The sequence below is a fragment of the Rhinoraja longicauda genome, chromosome 42 (genome assembly GCF_053455715.1).
Source record: "Rhinoraja longicauda isolate Sanriku21f chromosome 42, sRhiLon1.1, whole genome shotgun sequence".
NCBI classification, from domain to species: Eukaryota; Metazoa; Chordata; class Chondrichthyes; order Rajiformes; family Arhynchobatidae; genus Rhinoraja; species Rhinoraja longicauda.
In genome coordinates, this window is record NC_135994.1 from 3,579,877 (window position 1) to 3,593,022 (window position 13,146).

Here is a 13,146-nt window from a genome sequence, read left to right on the forward strand (position 1 = left end):
TATCCTTTATAAACAAGGCAAATCTTATCGTGTATGTAAAGTGAGCTTACAGAAAATCACTATCAAAAAGCATCAAATGTTCACATGGTTTATTTGCAGTTTAAATTTCAAATCGACATCTGTGGCAGAATGGCATCAAGTCGTGCTCACACCCAACTTACCTGCAACTTTCTGCCAGTTTGGCACAGTGTTACGTGCCATCTACACGTTCAATCCACTGCAGGACCCTTAGGGTCTGATGCCTACGCACCAGGCGCCCATGAATAGAGAGAAAAGATAATGCAGGTCCCCGTGGGACAGAGAGGGACGACGGTTCGCTGGCCGATGCAAGGATCCAGACAGAGGCGAAGTCTGGAGGCCCTGCAGAAGCCTGGGGCTCTCCGACAGACCAAGCCCGCGGACCGGACGGCCTGCAGTAGCACAAAGTGGTGGAGGACGCCCACAACTTGGCCTGGCCAGGCCGACCCTGCCACGCCGCCAGGACAACGGGCCTTTATGGCCAGCTGCACTTAAAGCAACTTGGACTTTGAAAATGGCACCAAAACATGCAGGTACAGCAGGTAGTGAAGAAAGCCAATGGAATGTTGGCCTTCATAACAAGAGGAGTTGAGTATAGGAGCAAAGAGGTCCTTCTGCAGTTGTACCGGGCCCTGGTGAGACCGCACCTGGAGTACTGTGTGCAGTTTTGGTCTCCAAATTTGAAGAAGGATATTCTTGCTATTGAGGGCGTGCAGCGTAGGTTCACTAGGTTAATTCCCGGAATGGCGGGACTATCATATGTTGAAAGACGGGAGCGACTAGGCTTGTATACACTGGAATTTAGAAGGATGAGAGGGGATCTTATCGAAACGTATAAGATTATTAAGGGGTTGGACACGTTAGAGGCGGGAAACATGTTCCCAATGTTGGGGGAGTCCAGAACCAGGGGCCACAGTTTAAGAATAAGGGGTAGGCCATTTAGAACAGAGATGAGGAAAAACTTTTTCAGTCAGAGAGTTGTGAATCTGTGGAATTCTCTGCCTCAGAAGGCAGTGGAGGCCAATTCTCTGAATACATTCAAGAGAGAGCTAGATAGAGCTCTTAAGGATAGCGGAGTCAGGGGGTATGGGGAGAAAGCAGGAACGGGGTACTGATTGAGAATGATCAGCCATGATCACATTGAATGGCGGTGCTGGCTCGAAGGGCCGAATGGCCTACTCCTGCACCTATTGTCTATTGTCTAAAATCTGGCGACTTTAGTTTAGTTGAGAGATACAGTGTGGAAACAGGCCCTTCGGCCCATCGAGACCGCGCCCACCTGCGATCCCCGCACATTAACACTATCCCACACATACACACACACACACGGGACAATTTACATTCATACCAAGCCAATTGGTATCTAAGCATGTGCACTACATTGCTGAGCAACAAACCTCAGTTCATTTCAAATACATTTGAAAGAATTTACAAGGCTACGGGGGATGGCAGGGCACCAGGACAAATTGGATTGCTCTTACATGGAGCCTGTAGCCTCATCGGGCCAAACTGGCTCCTTCCATGCTCTAACCATCTGCGATAACAGAAAAATGGCTTTGAGGCTGCTCATTCTCACAAAATATCACTTTATGAGAATATTCTGACATCTTTGTGAGTAATTTGCAGTGGGAGTAGTTTAGTTTAGAGATACAGCACGGAAACAGGCACTTTGGCCCAGAGTTCGTCCAACGTTCCCCACACAGTAACACGACCACACACACACACACTAGATATCATTTTACATTTACACCAAGCCAATTGACCTACAAACCTGTACGCCTTTGGAGTGTGGGAGGAAACCGAAGATCTCGGAGAAAACCCACGCGGTCATGGGGAGAACGGACAAACTCCAAACATACAGAACCCGGGTCTCTGGCGCTGTAAGGCAGCAACTCTACCGCTGCACCACAATGCCAACTCTTGCATAGTCTCAGTGGACTATTTCTATACACTTTGTACTTAATCCAGATGGTGCTTATGTATAGTCATACTTTGCTGAACTGTATGCAAAATATTTTTTTTTACTGTACCTTGGCACAATAGACAATAGGTGCAGGAGGAGGCCATTCGGCCCTTCGAGCCAGCACAACATTCAATGTGATCATGGCTGATCATTCTCAATCAGTACCCCGTTCCTGCCTTCTCCCCATACCCCCTGACTCCGCTATCCTGAAGAGCTCTATCTTGCTCTCTCTAGAATGCATTCAGAGAATTGGCCTCCACGTGACAAAAGAAATATTGGGTCCTTCAATCGATAGCACCTGAAAGCTATTCTCATGTACCTCGTCTCAATTATAAGAACCTCAAGTAAAAATACTTCACATTATTAACTGAGCATGTACCAGTTAAATCAGAATCTTTGAAGCGAAGAGACACATGTTTCAATGAATTTTATTATGGTTTTGAAGATATTACAATTAATACCTCTTTAAATGAGATTTCAAATCTTCACAACTAAACGCCAAAGGAGAATAAACATTTCCACAAAAGAAAGGTTTGGACGACAGTTGGAATAAATATGATTTTGATTCTGTGAGGAAATAACCACTGCGCTTTAAGTTCACATTGATTTCACGGAAACTTAAAAAACTAAACAAAACTCAATATTACATTAATGAGGAAAAACACATTCAATTTCATACAAAACCACTGAGCGAAACACACAAAAAAAATTCTTAAAACAGAAAATAAAAATCATACGTCTACCATGCAATGAATAAATGGCACATTGTTGGCAAGTTAGCTCTTGACACAATTCTACGACAATGAAGGCAAAAATACGTAGAGAAAATGCCGGGTACACTCAGCGGGCCAGGCAGCACCTATGGAGAAAGTGTTAACTGTTTCTCTCACTATGGATGCTGCCTGACCTGCTCAGCATTCCCAGCAGCTGCAGTTTTTTCTTGCTTCTCACAAGGGTAGAGGGAGGTTGATTCTTATGTGTACGAGATTTGATTTTCGTGGTCAAGACAGAGCATTTGCATTATACTCGAGCAAAACACAAAATGTTGGGGTAACTCAGCGGGTCAGGCAGCATCCGTGCAGGGAATGAATAGGTGACGTTTTGGGTCGAGGCCCTTCTTCGGACTTGTCAGATCCGAGCCCTGACCTGAAAGATCGCCTGCTCATTCCCTCCAAAGATGCTGCCCGACCTGCCGAGTTCCTGCAAGACTTGGTGTCTTACTAAACATTCCACCATCTGCAGTTTCTTGTGTCTCCGTTATATTTTGCTTTTCCTTCAGACTTTGCCGTTACATGGAATGTTGGCCTTCGTAACAAGAGGAGTTGAGTATAGGAGCAAAGAGGTCCTTCTACAGTTGTACCAGACCCTGGTGAGACCACACCTGGACTACTGTGTGCAGTTTTGGTCTCCAAATTTGAGGAAGGATATTCTTGCTATTGAGGGCGTGCAGCGTAGGTTCACTAGGTTGATTCCCGGAATGGCGGGACTGTCGTATGTTGAAAGGCTGGAGCAATTAGGCTTGTATACACTGGAATTTAGAAGGATGAGGGGGGATCTTATTGAAACATATAAGATAATTAGGGGATTGGACACATTAGAGGCAGGAAACATGTTCCCAATGTTGGGGGAGTCCAGAACAAGGGGCCACAGTTTAAGAATAAGGGGTAGGCCATTTAGAACGGAGATGAGGAAGAACTTTTTCAGTCAGAGAGTGGTGAAGGTGTGGAATTCTCTGCCTCAGAAGGCAGTGGAGGCCAGTTCGTTGGATGCTTTCAAGAGAGAGCTGGATAGAGCTCTTAAGGATAGCGGAGTGAGGGGGTATGGGGAGAAGGCAGGAACGGGGTACTGATTGAGAGTGATCAGCCATGATCGCATTGAATGGCGGTGCTGGCTCGAAAGGCTGAATGGCCTACTCCTGCACCTATTGTCTATTGTCTATTTCAGGGTCCAACGTTGTTTTTCGGACTCCATGTTGGGGGCCAGGATGTTTGGCAATGTCAAGACATTCACTCATAATTGGTCTCATTTTATCATTGATCCATCGCCAAGCCCCAGCCATGGTGGTTACTGCAGCCAAGCAAGTGTGCCAACCTCATCCTACTTGTAGGCCAAAATAACATTCTCTGCAGACACTAATGCCGCAGTAGACACTGGTCCTGCATTGAAAAGGTGAATAAGGGAGCACAGGTTTATGGAAGTGCACAGAAATGTTCCTGGTTTGGAAACACTGATTTTCCCCAAGACATTTGTCCAGTTCACTTTTTGCAATGCAATCTCTTGCAGCTTTTCTGGAAAGAATTCCAATTTCCAAGAAAGGAAAAAAAAAACCCTATTATGATACTATGATTTGGTAATGCATCACAAAGATCTGGAGGTGAAATGTGATCTTAAATGTCACAAATAAGATGCTAAAAATTCTTCACGGAAGGTCATCAACCCGTAACAACGTTCCCATATTTTCTCTCTCTCCACAGACGCTGCTCGACCAGTGGAGTTTTTCCCGCCATTTTAATTCTGTACAGTTTTGTACCGAGGTTTACACGATATTCTATTCTTCAACTGAAGTATTGAAAATACAAACATTATTCTCACAGCATTGTCCACAGAAAGGCTGCTGGCGTACACCTAGTGTGGTTTCAGCTGGAAGAAACCTCGTTGTGTGCATATTTCATGATTAAGTGGGGTGGATTACGCACAATCTGCTCAGGTTTAAGAACAAGGGTGTGCACTCTTCTTCCAAAACATTTCAACAACTTTGTTACAAATATATGATTTGATCATTTTAAAAACCTCACGAATCTAACCTAATTCCCAACTCAGTTAAACCCATTATCGGAGTGAGGAAGGTGGCGTAAGCCCCAGGGCTTTCAGGTTTGATCTCTATCCAAAGCCCACAGTTGGGAGAACTCATGCTATGCATGTTGAGTAAAACACAAAGCACTGGAGGAACTCAGCCGGTCAGGCAGCATCTGTGGAGGGAAACAGGTGAATATTGATCGGGTAGAGAATCAACCTCACCGTGATGTTATGCACACAAAAAAAACAACTATTTGGTTGAGCTTTTGACGGGCTTTCTTTGCGCTGTGGAAAGCAGGGCTGTGTACCATCACCGAGAGAGGGGAGCGGGAAAACAAGAACACTCGGGCTATGAATCCTTTCCTCTTTAAGGCTGAAGCCCACAAATAAATGTTTGTTCTCTTGTTCTTTGCTCTTTTCCAGTTCTGAATACAGAATTCAGAACTGAATGTGGAACATTAAACCCATTGCTCTTTCCACAGATGCTGCCTGACCTGCTGCGTGTTTCCACCATTTTCGGTTTCTGTTTCAGGTTTCCTGCATCTGCATATTTTTGAATTTTCATCTTCATTGTACACGACTGCACCTTTTTGTTCAGCCAATGACCTCGTGAAAGTTTACACTCGAAACTGGAGTCATATTTGCCGAGTCTGCGACTGAAATGGCAGAATGAAACAAAATCCTTTTAAATGACAATCCACTTAGAGCCCTGAAGCTACCTTCATCCAGTTCCACTTGAAAGCTCCTCACCTGAAAATCAGACGGTGCAGCAGAAACGTAACCTGTTGCTCAAGACACACACGGTTAATTTTCTCTGCCAGAGTTTGGTTCTCAAAGCTTGGGCACATCTTTTACCATTTTATTTCCACAACAGTGGTTGTGATCTCATCAGGTAATCTGCTTTAATATGAGGAACCTGCCAAATTCTATCACCACAATATGTTACAACTTATCCAACTGTGCTGGAATACTGGAGCTACTGTGCTAGAATGGCCAGCTCCCAGCTATTAACCGTTCATCTGCAAGCAGCCAGTTATTTAGAAGAAAAATAAATCAGCAAAGTATACTGCCACACACATTGCACGCAACTGAATTAAAAACGGTGTAGTGTAGGGGCCCTACAATTCGCACTCTGGATTTGAACTCTGATCAATGCAAAATTTAAAGTAGCACGCTACAACTTTGATACCTTTCGACAGGTAACACTTCGCACAGAGTGGTGGGTGTATGGAGCCAGCTGCCAGAGGAGGTAGTTGAGGCAGGTACTATAACTACACTTCAAAAGCATTTGGACAGGTACATGGATAGGTAAAGTTTGGAGGGATATGGGCCAAACATAGGCAGGTGGGACTAGTGTAGATGGGGCACAGGTAAGTAGGGCCGAAGGGCCTGTTTCTGTGCTGTATGACTCTTATAATTTCCAACTTAGACTCTTTAGCAATCAAGGAGTTGAATCAGCTAAACAATCTCACTTCGGACTTGATGATAGAAATGTAAAAAAAATTCTGACACCAAATCCATGAACATCAAAATCATATTGTAAAAATATACCAGAAAAATAACAGTCAAGCGCAGAACTAAATTGCCTGTAATCACCTTTCCCATTGTTAAAAATATACAATTTGCTGTTTAAACACTGAGAATCAGTTAAATATATTTTTACTTTTTTAAGTTGATGGGTTGTTGTTTGAAGCTTTTGAAAAGATAAAATCAATCTCACTCCACCTTCCAAATTAGGACCATTTAAGGACGAGACCATCCAAAACTAGAGAACCTCATCAAATGTGAAGTGATTTCAACAAGTGAAATGGTGACACAAGTTCAAACAGTTATTTAATAACGTTCAAACAATGGGAACGGTCGGCTTCATCTTAAAATGCACATTTTTAACTGGTCTCGCAGGCTACAGAAATAGGCAGATTATAATCATGTAATTTGTATCAACCAAGTTTCAACCAGGATCGCAAAGACAGTGCAAGTCTACTTGGAGTGTTTTGGTGCTGGTAAACACCACATTTAGTTATGTGGGAAATGGTACATCAAAAAAATATATTTTGAAAAAGTGGAGTCTAATAATTTGGGTAGTGGATTTACTCAAAATCATAATCAAAGAGGACAAGATTTATTAAACAGTATTCATACATTCTGCCATTGATAAATTGTTTGTATTGGCCAGACTCTATAGCATGCCTACGAATAATAAAAGAATGATGTCACTGCATCAAACTGGGGTTACAGTAAATGCATTATTATGGTCTGTACAGGACATACAAATCAAACACAAAACCAAGTATGAAACATAGTAATATTTAGATAATGAAATAATCAGGCAGCTATACCACTCCGAGAAGCTCCCTACCTTTGCAGAATGGGATAATTAAAAGAACTAAAGACTTGGTTCCTTTGACCTGACCCGCAGTATCATTTCGGTGGATAAAGTCAATGGCTTTTCGCAGGAAGGAGTAGCAAAGTAAAATCAAAATGGGAATTGTGAGCAGGTGCAAGCATCTTCCTCTATACAATGGGTCAGCACACCGCTGGTGAAAAACCATGGGGGAAAACCACGTCCATGGAGACAAGACTTCCGGGCTGGTGAGGTCTCTATGTGGGGAAAATGTCACAGGTGCACTTTGTCCACACATCCCTTACTGTTCAGATTCAGATGATAGATCACCTAAGGATAAAATAACAATTGTTACTGTGGGCAATAACAATGTGTGCAGTGGCGCACAAACTCAAAGCATATTTAGTTTAGCTTAGTGATACGGCGCGGAAACAAGCCCCTGAGGCCCACCGAGTCCGCACCGACCAGCGATCACCCTGCACACTGGCAGTATCCTAGAGACTAGGGACAACTTACAATCTTAACCAAAGCCAATTAACCAACAAACCTGTACGTCTTTGGAGTGTGGGAGGAAACCGGAGCGCCCGGAGAAAACCCACGCGGTCACGGGGACAACGTACAAACTCCCTACAGACAGCACCTGTGGTCGGGATTGAACCCGGGTCTCTGGCGCTGTGAGGCAGCAACTCCATCGCTGCACTGCCCCGGGTGATCTTATTCTGGAATCACTGAGCCTTAATAATGAAAATGATGAAATAAGGCAGAAGGGGGAAAAAAAAGACACATTTGAAGCCCAAGGCAAACAAAGCCTAGCTTTAAAAAGTCATTCCAAGCAGTCAGTAGCTGGATAAAACCGCAAGGGCGTGTTCTCAAACAATGATTGCAGCCTATGGACTAACCTTTAAGAGGTTTTCTAGTTCCCGAATGAAATCACGTTACAACCAATTTGGCCCGCTTAATGCAAACAGTGTTCCCCGATTCACCACTCACGTTTTATCCAATGTGTGTTACGGAAACAATCTGTACTATAGACAATAGGTGCAGGAGGACGCCATTCGGCCCTTCATGGCTGATCATTCTCAATCAGTACCCCGTTCCTGCCTTCTCCCCATACCCCCTGACTCCGCTATCCTTAAGAGCTCTATCCAGCTCTCTCTTGAATGCATTCAGAGAATTGGCCTCCACTGCCTTCTGAGGCAGAGAATTCCACAGACTCACAACTCTCTGACTGAAAGAGTTTTTCCTCATCTCAGTTCTAAATGGCCTACCCCTTATTCTTAAACTGTGGCCCCTTGTTCTGGACTTCCCCCAACATTGGGAACATGTTTCCTGCCTCTAACATGTCCAACCCCTTAATAATCTTATACGTTACTGGTTGGGGCTGATCTACACCATGCAAACAGGTCAGGGGTGGAAATGGAAGTTAAGAGGTGGAAAGGTGGACTTTGTGTACTTGCCTCCCCCAGTCAGCACCAGTGCCTGTAGAATATCCGAGAGCGAGATAATCCCCTTCACTATGTCATTGTCGTCAACCACAACTAACCGATGAACCTAGAGAGAAGAAAACACTTGGTCAATAACATTGTTGTTGCCGAAAATCAATGAAATGGACGCGGTAATAGTTGATGTTGTGAAAGATTAAAGGTTTACTGGTCCTTGGCAGCAATTTAAAAAGAAAAATCCCAGTTTTAACACATCTCAATCTGTTCCGTGTTCTATAAACAGCCTCCTCTATGGTTCACCCTCAAAAATCATCAATAAACTCCAACACATCCAGAACTCCGCTGCCCGTCTACTCACCCACTCCCCGATCCGTGACCATATCACCCCTGTCCTTTACAAGCTCCACTGGCTCCCCATCCCCCAGAGAATCCAGTACAAAATCCTCCTCATGACCTACAAAGCCCTCCATAACCTGGCCCCATCCTACCTGACTGACCTCCTCCACAGACACACTCCCACCTGCACCCTCCGATCTGCTGCTACTAACCTCCTGTCCCCCCCCATCCGGACCAAACTCAGATCCTGGGGGGACAGGGCTTTCTCCATCGCTGCTCCCACCCTCTGGAACTCTCTACCTCAGACCACCAGAGACTCCTCCTCACTCACCACATTCAAAACATCACTGAAGTCTCACCTGTTCAGCACTGCATTCAACCACTGACCGTCACCTCACCTTATTTTTCCTTTTCTGTTCGTTTACTTATTTTTTTTTTTCTTTCTATGTTTTAGTAAACCCTGTAAAGCGTCTTTTGAGTTTTTAGAAAAGCGCTATACAAATGTAATGCATTATTATTATTATTGTTATTATTATAAAGACTAGAGGGCACAGCTTTAAGATGAGTGGGGCAAAGTTTAAAGGGGATGTGCGGGGCGAGTTTAAAAAAACAAAACGGAGTGGTGGGTGCCTGGAACGCACTGCCAGGGATGGTGGTGGAGGCAAGATAGAGTAGCGGCATTTCGGAGGCTTTTATATAGGCACATGGATATGCAGGCAATGGAGGAATATGGATCACGTGCAGGCAGAGGAGACTAGCTTCACTTGAACATTATGAGCCAAAGAGCCTGTTCTGTGCTGTACTCTTCCTGCTCTAACGTTCTTGCCTGTCCCTTCAACAAGACAGTCATTCATTCCAGTGCTTGGAAAGAGCCCTGGATGGAGTGGATGTGGAGAGGATGTTTCCACTAGTGGGAGAGTCTAGGACCAGAGGTCGCAGCCTCAGAATTAAAGGATGTTCCTTTAGGAAGGAGATGAGGAGGAATTTCTAGTCAGAGGATTGTGAATCTGGTGAATTCTTTGCCACAGAGGGCTGTGGAGGCCAAGTCAGTGGATATTGTTAAGGCAGAGATAGATAGATTCTTGATTAGTGCGGGTGTCAGGGGTTATGGGGAGAAGGCAGGAGATTGGGGTTGGGAGGAAAGAGATAGATCAGCCATGATTGAATAGCGGAGTAGACTTGAGGGGCCGAATGGCCTAATTCTGCTCCTATCACTTATGAACTTATGCTCGTGAATAAGAACACTCACTAGGTTTTACACCTCCTTCATGCCCGAAAGGATATTATTCTTTGAAGGAGAAAAGCAACAGGATTCCAACTGGGAGGGACAAAGATGACACTTTGAAAAACTGTGCAGGCATTTTGTAAGTTCAGCTGATATGCTTCAGAAAGGAAGTGCTTCCTGGCTTCTTGCCTTCCATTTTGACACAAAATGGTGAGAGACACTTTTATAAAAAGCAACTTCACAACATTTAGAAATACAACGTTGATTAGTTATTCTGAAACATTGCAATTTCAAGTTTTGCAAATTACTATCGACAATGCAGCAAGCGTTAAGTGAAGTTGACAGCGTGCACTGCGAGATGCACGCCCCGTGGGATTTGCTGGAATGTGCCTGCCTCATTCAAGTTGCCAACAATATCAACAATGCCTGTTGATGTATTAAACCCTGAGAAACGCGATGAATTTAACCCTAAATGTTGCGGAATGGAAAGTAGAATAAATGGAAACAGAAATAATCAAAAAGGAAAAGACCTTAAAGAGAGGTAGACACAAAATGCTGGAGTAACCCAGCGGGACAGGCAGCATCTCTGGAGAGAAGGAATGGGAGACACTTCAGGTCGAGACCCTTCATCAGACTGATGTCAGGGGAGGGGGCGGGTCCCTAGAATTACTCCAGCATTTTGTGTCTACCTTCGATTTAAACCAGCATCTGCAGTTTTTCTCCAACAAAGACGTTAAAGAGGCAGGCTAGGACTTTATTCCTTGGTGCGCAGGAGGGTGAAGGGTAATATTACAGAGTTCATCAGTGATAGGATCAGAATTAGGCCATTCGGCCCATCAAGTCTACTCCGCCATTCAATCATGGCTGATCTATCTCTCCCCCTCAAGCCCATTCTCCTGCCTTCTCCCAATAACCCCTGACACCCGTCCTAATCAAGAATCTGTCAATTATTAGTGTAATAGAGGTGTATAAGATCATGAGAGGCATGGATAGGGTGCATGCACAGAGTCTTTTCCCCAGAGTAGGGGAATCAAGAACCAGAGGTCATAGCTTTAACAGACAATAGACAATAGGTGCAGGAGGAGGCCATTTGGCCCTTCGAGCCAGCACCGCCATTCAATGTGATCATGGCTGATCATTCACAATCAGTACCCTGTTCCTGCCTTCTCCCCATACCCCCTGACTCCGCTATCCTTAAGAGCTCTATCTAACTCTCCCTTGAATGCATTCAGAGAATTGGCCTCCACTGCCTTCTGAGGCAGAGAATTCCACACCTTCACCACTCTCTGACTGAAAAAGTTTTTCCTCATCTCAGTTCTAAATGGCCTACCCCTTATTCTTAAACTGTGGCCCCTTGTTCTAGACTCCCCCAACATTGGGAACATGTTTCCTGCCTCGAACGTGTCCAACCTCTTAATAATCTTATACGTTTCGATAAGCGGAAGTGGCGGCGCTGCCCTGCAGCTGCGGCTCACCGGCCGGCAGTCTGTTTGTCTTTCTTCTTTCTTTGTCTATTTGTTAGTGTTAGATGTATGAAATAGCCTATCTTTAGCTGTGTATATGTGGGGGGTGGTGGGGGAAACCTTTCAAAAAATCTCTTCCTCAACGGAGATGCGACCCTTTCCGAGTCGTATCTCCGTTTGCGCTAAAAAAAATAAAACGCGGGGCTTTCCATCGCCCGCGGGGCCTTCCATCGCCCGGTGCGGCTCGGCCGCTGGACTTAACAGTGCCCGGTGCGGCTCGGCCGCGGGGCCTTCCATCGCCCTGTACTGCCGCGGGACGGTTCAGCGCCAGGTGCGGCTCGGCCGCGGGGCCTTCCATCGCCCGACGCGGCTCGGCCGCGGGACTTTACATCACTGGTGCGGCTCGGCCGCGGGGCCTTCCAATCGCCCGGCGCGGCTCGGCCGCGGGACCTAACATCGCCCGGCGCGGCTCGGCCGCGGGACTTTATATTGCTGGTGCGGCTCGGCCGCGGGGCCTTCCATCGCCCGGCGCGGCTTGGTCGCGGGACTTAGCTGCGCACGGTACGGCCGTGGGGCCTTCCATCGCCCGGCTCGGCCGTGGGATGTTTCAGCGCCCGGTGCGGCTCGGCCGCGGGGACTTGGGCGTGGGGAAGAGAGCGGAAGTTTTGTTGCCTCCATCACAGTGAGGGGGTGTTTAGAGTCACTGTGATGGATGTTTGTGTTGGGGTCATGTGTCTTGTGTTTCTTTTTTTTGTGTGACTGCTGGTAACCGAGGTACCGAATGGCAAATAAAGCTCTGTATTCTGTATTCTGTAAGATCTCCTCTCATCCTTCTAAATTCCAGTGTATACAAGCCTAGTCGCTCCAGTCTTTCAACATATGACAGTCCCGCCATTCCGGGAATTAACCTAGTAAACCTACGCTGCACGCGTCAATAGCAACTCTGAGTGAGAGGGGAAAGATTTAATAGGAACCCGAGGGACAACTTTTTTTTTTTTTACACAGAGGGTGATTGGTATGTGGAACGAGCTGCCGGAGGAGGTATTTGGGGCAGGTACAATAACAAGTCGCGACATGAAATAATAAGTGGTTTATTAGTTGGTCGTTCTATACCTCTGCTTCCACAAGTCGGTTGATAATGGTCTCGAGAGTTTCATGTTTGTAACACTTCAGCACTCCCTCGAAGTACTGGGAGCGATGCAGTAGTGCTCTGGTCACCGTGATGTCCAGATTGTTGTAGGTCTTTTCTGCTGCCAGGTTCTAAAGCACAAGCGTTTGGTTAGAGAGTTGCCAGGAAGCAACAATAGGACCGAGTATACATCTTGCTGCAAAGTACTTACAATGACATCAAACTTAGAGTAGATATCCCCCACTCGTCCTGCAGAGACAAAAGTCAGGACCAATGAACATAACGTAGATATTCTACATGTTGAATAAACATTGGAACTGATAATTCAATTGGGTTTACGCTACAAGGATGAGAGGAGATCTTATCGAAACATATAAGATTATTAAGGGGTTGGACACGCTAGAGGCAGGAAACATGTCCCCAATGTTGG

At 45.5% G+C, this 13,146-nt stretch overlaps 1 protein-coding gene across 2 annotated transcripts in view; it reads right to left on the minus strand.

The window, feature by feature from the left end:
* Positions 1–3,596: 3,596 nt before the first annotated feature.
* Positions 3,597–13,146, minus strand: part of LOC144612039 (5'-AMP-activated protein kinase subunit gamma-1-like) — a 52,082-nt gene continuing 42,532 nt past the window's right edge. For both annotated transcript variants that reach the window (XM_078431517.1, XM_078431516.1), the window contains 4 exons: positions 12,928–12,965; positions 12,701–12,847; positions 8,579–8,672; positions 3,597–7,451 (listed from right to left, as the gene is read on the minus strand). In XM_078431517.1, the coding sequence (XP_078287643.1) occupies positions 7,423–7,451; positions 8,579–8,672; positions 12,701–12,847; positions 12,928–12,965 (308 nt within the window). In that variant the 3' untranslated portion in view covers positions 3,597–7,422. The remainder of the gene's footprint in view (positions 7,452–8,578; positions 8,673–12,700; positions 12,848–12,927; positions 12,966–13,146) is intronic.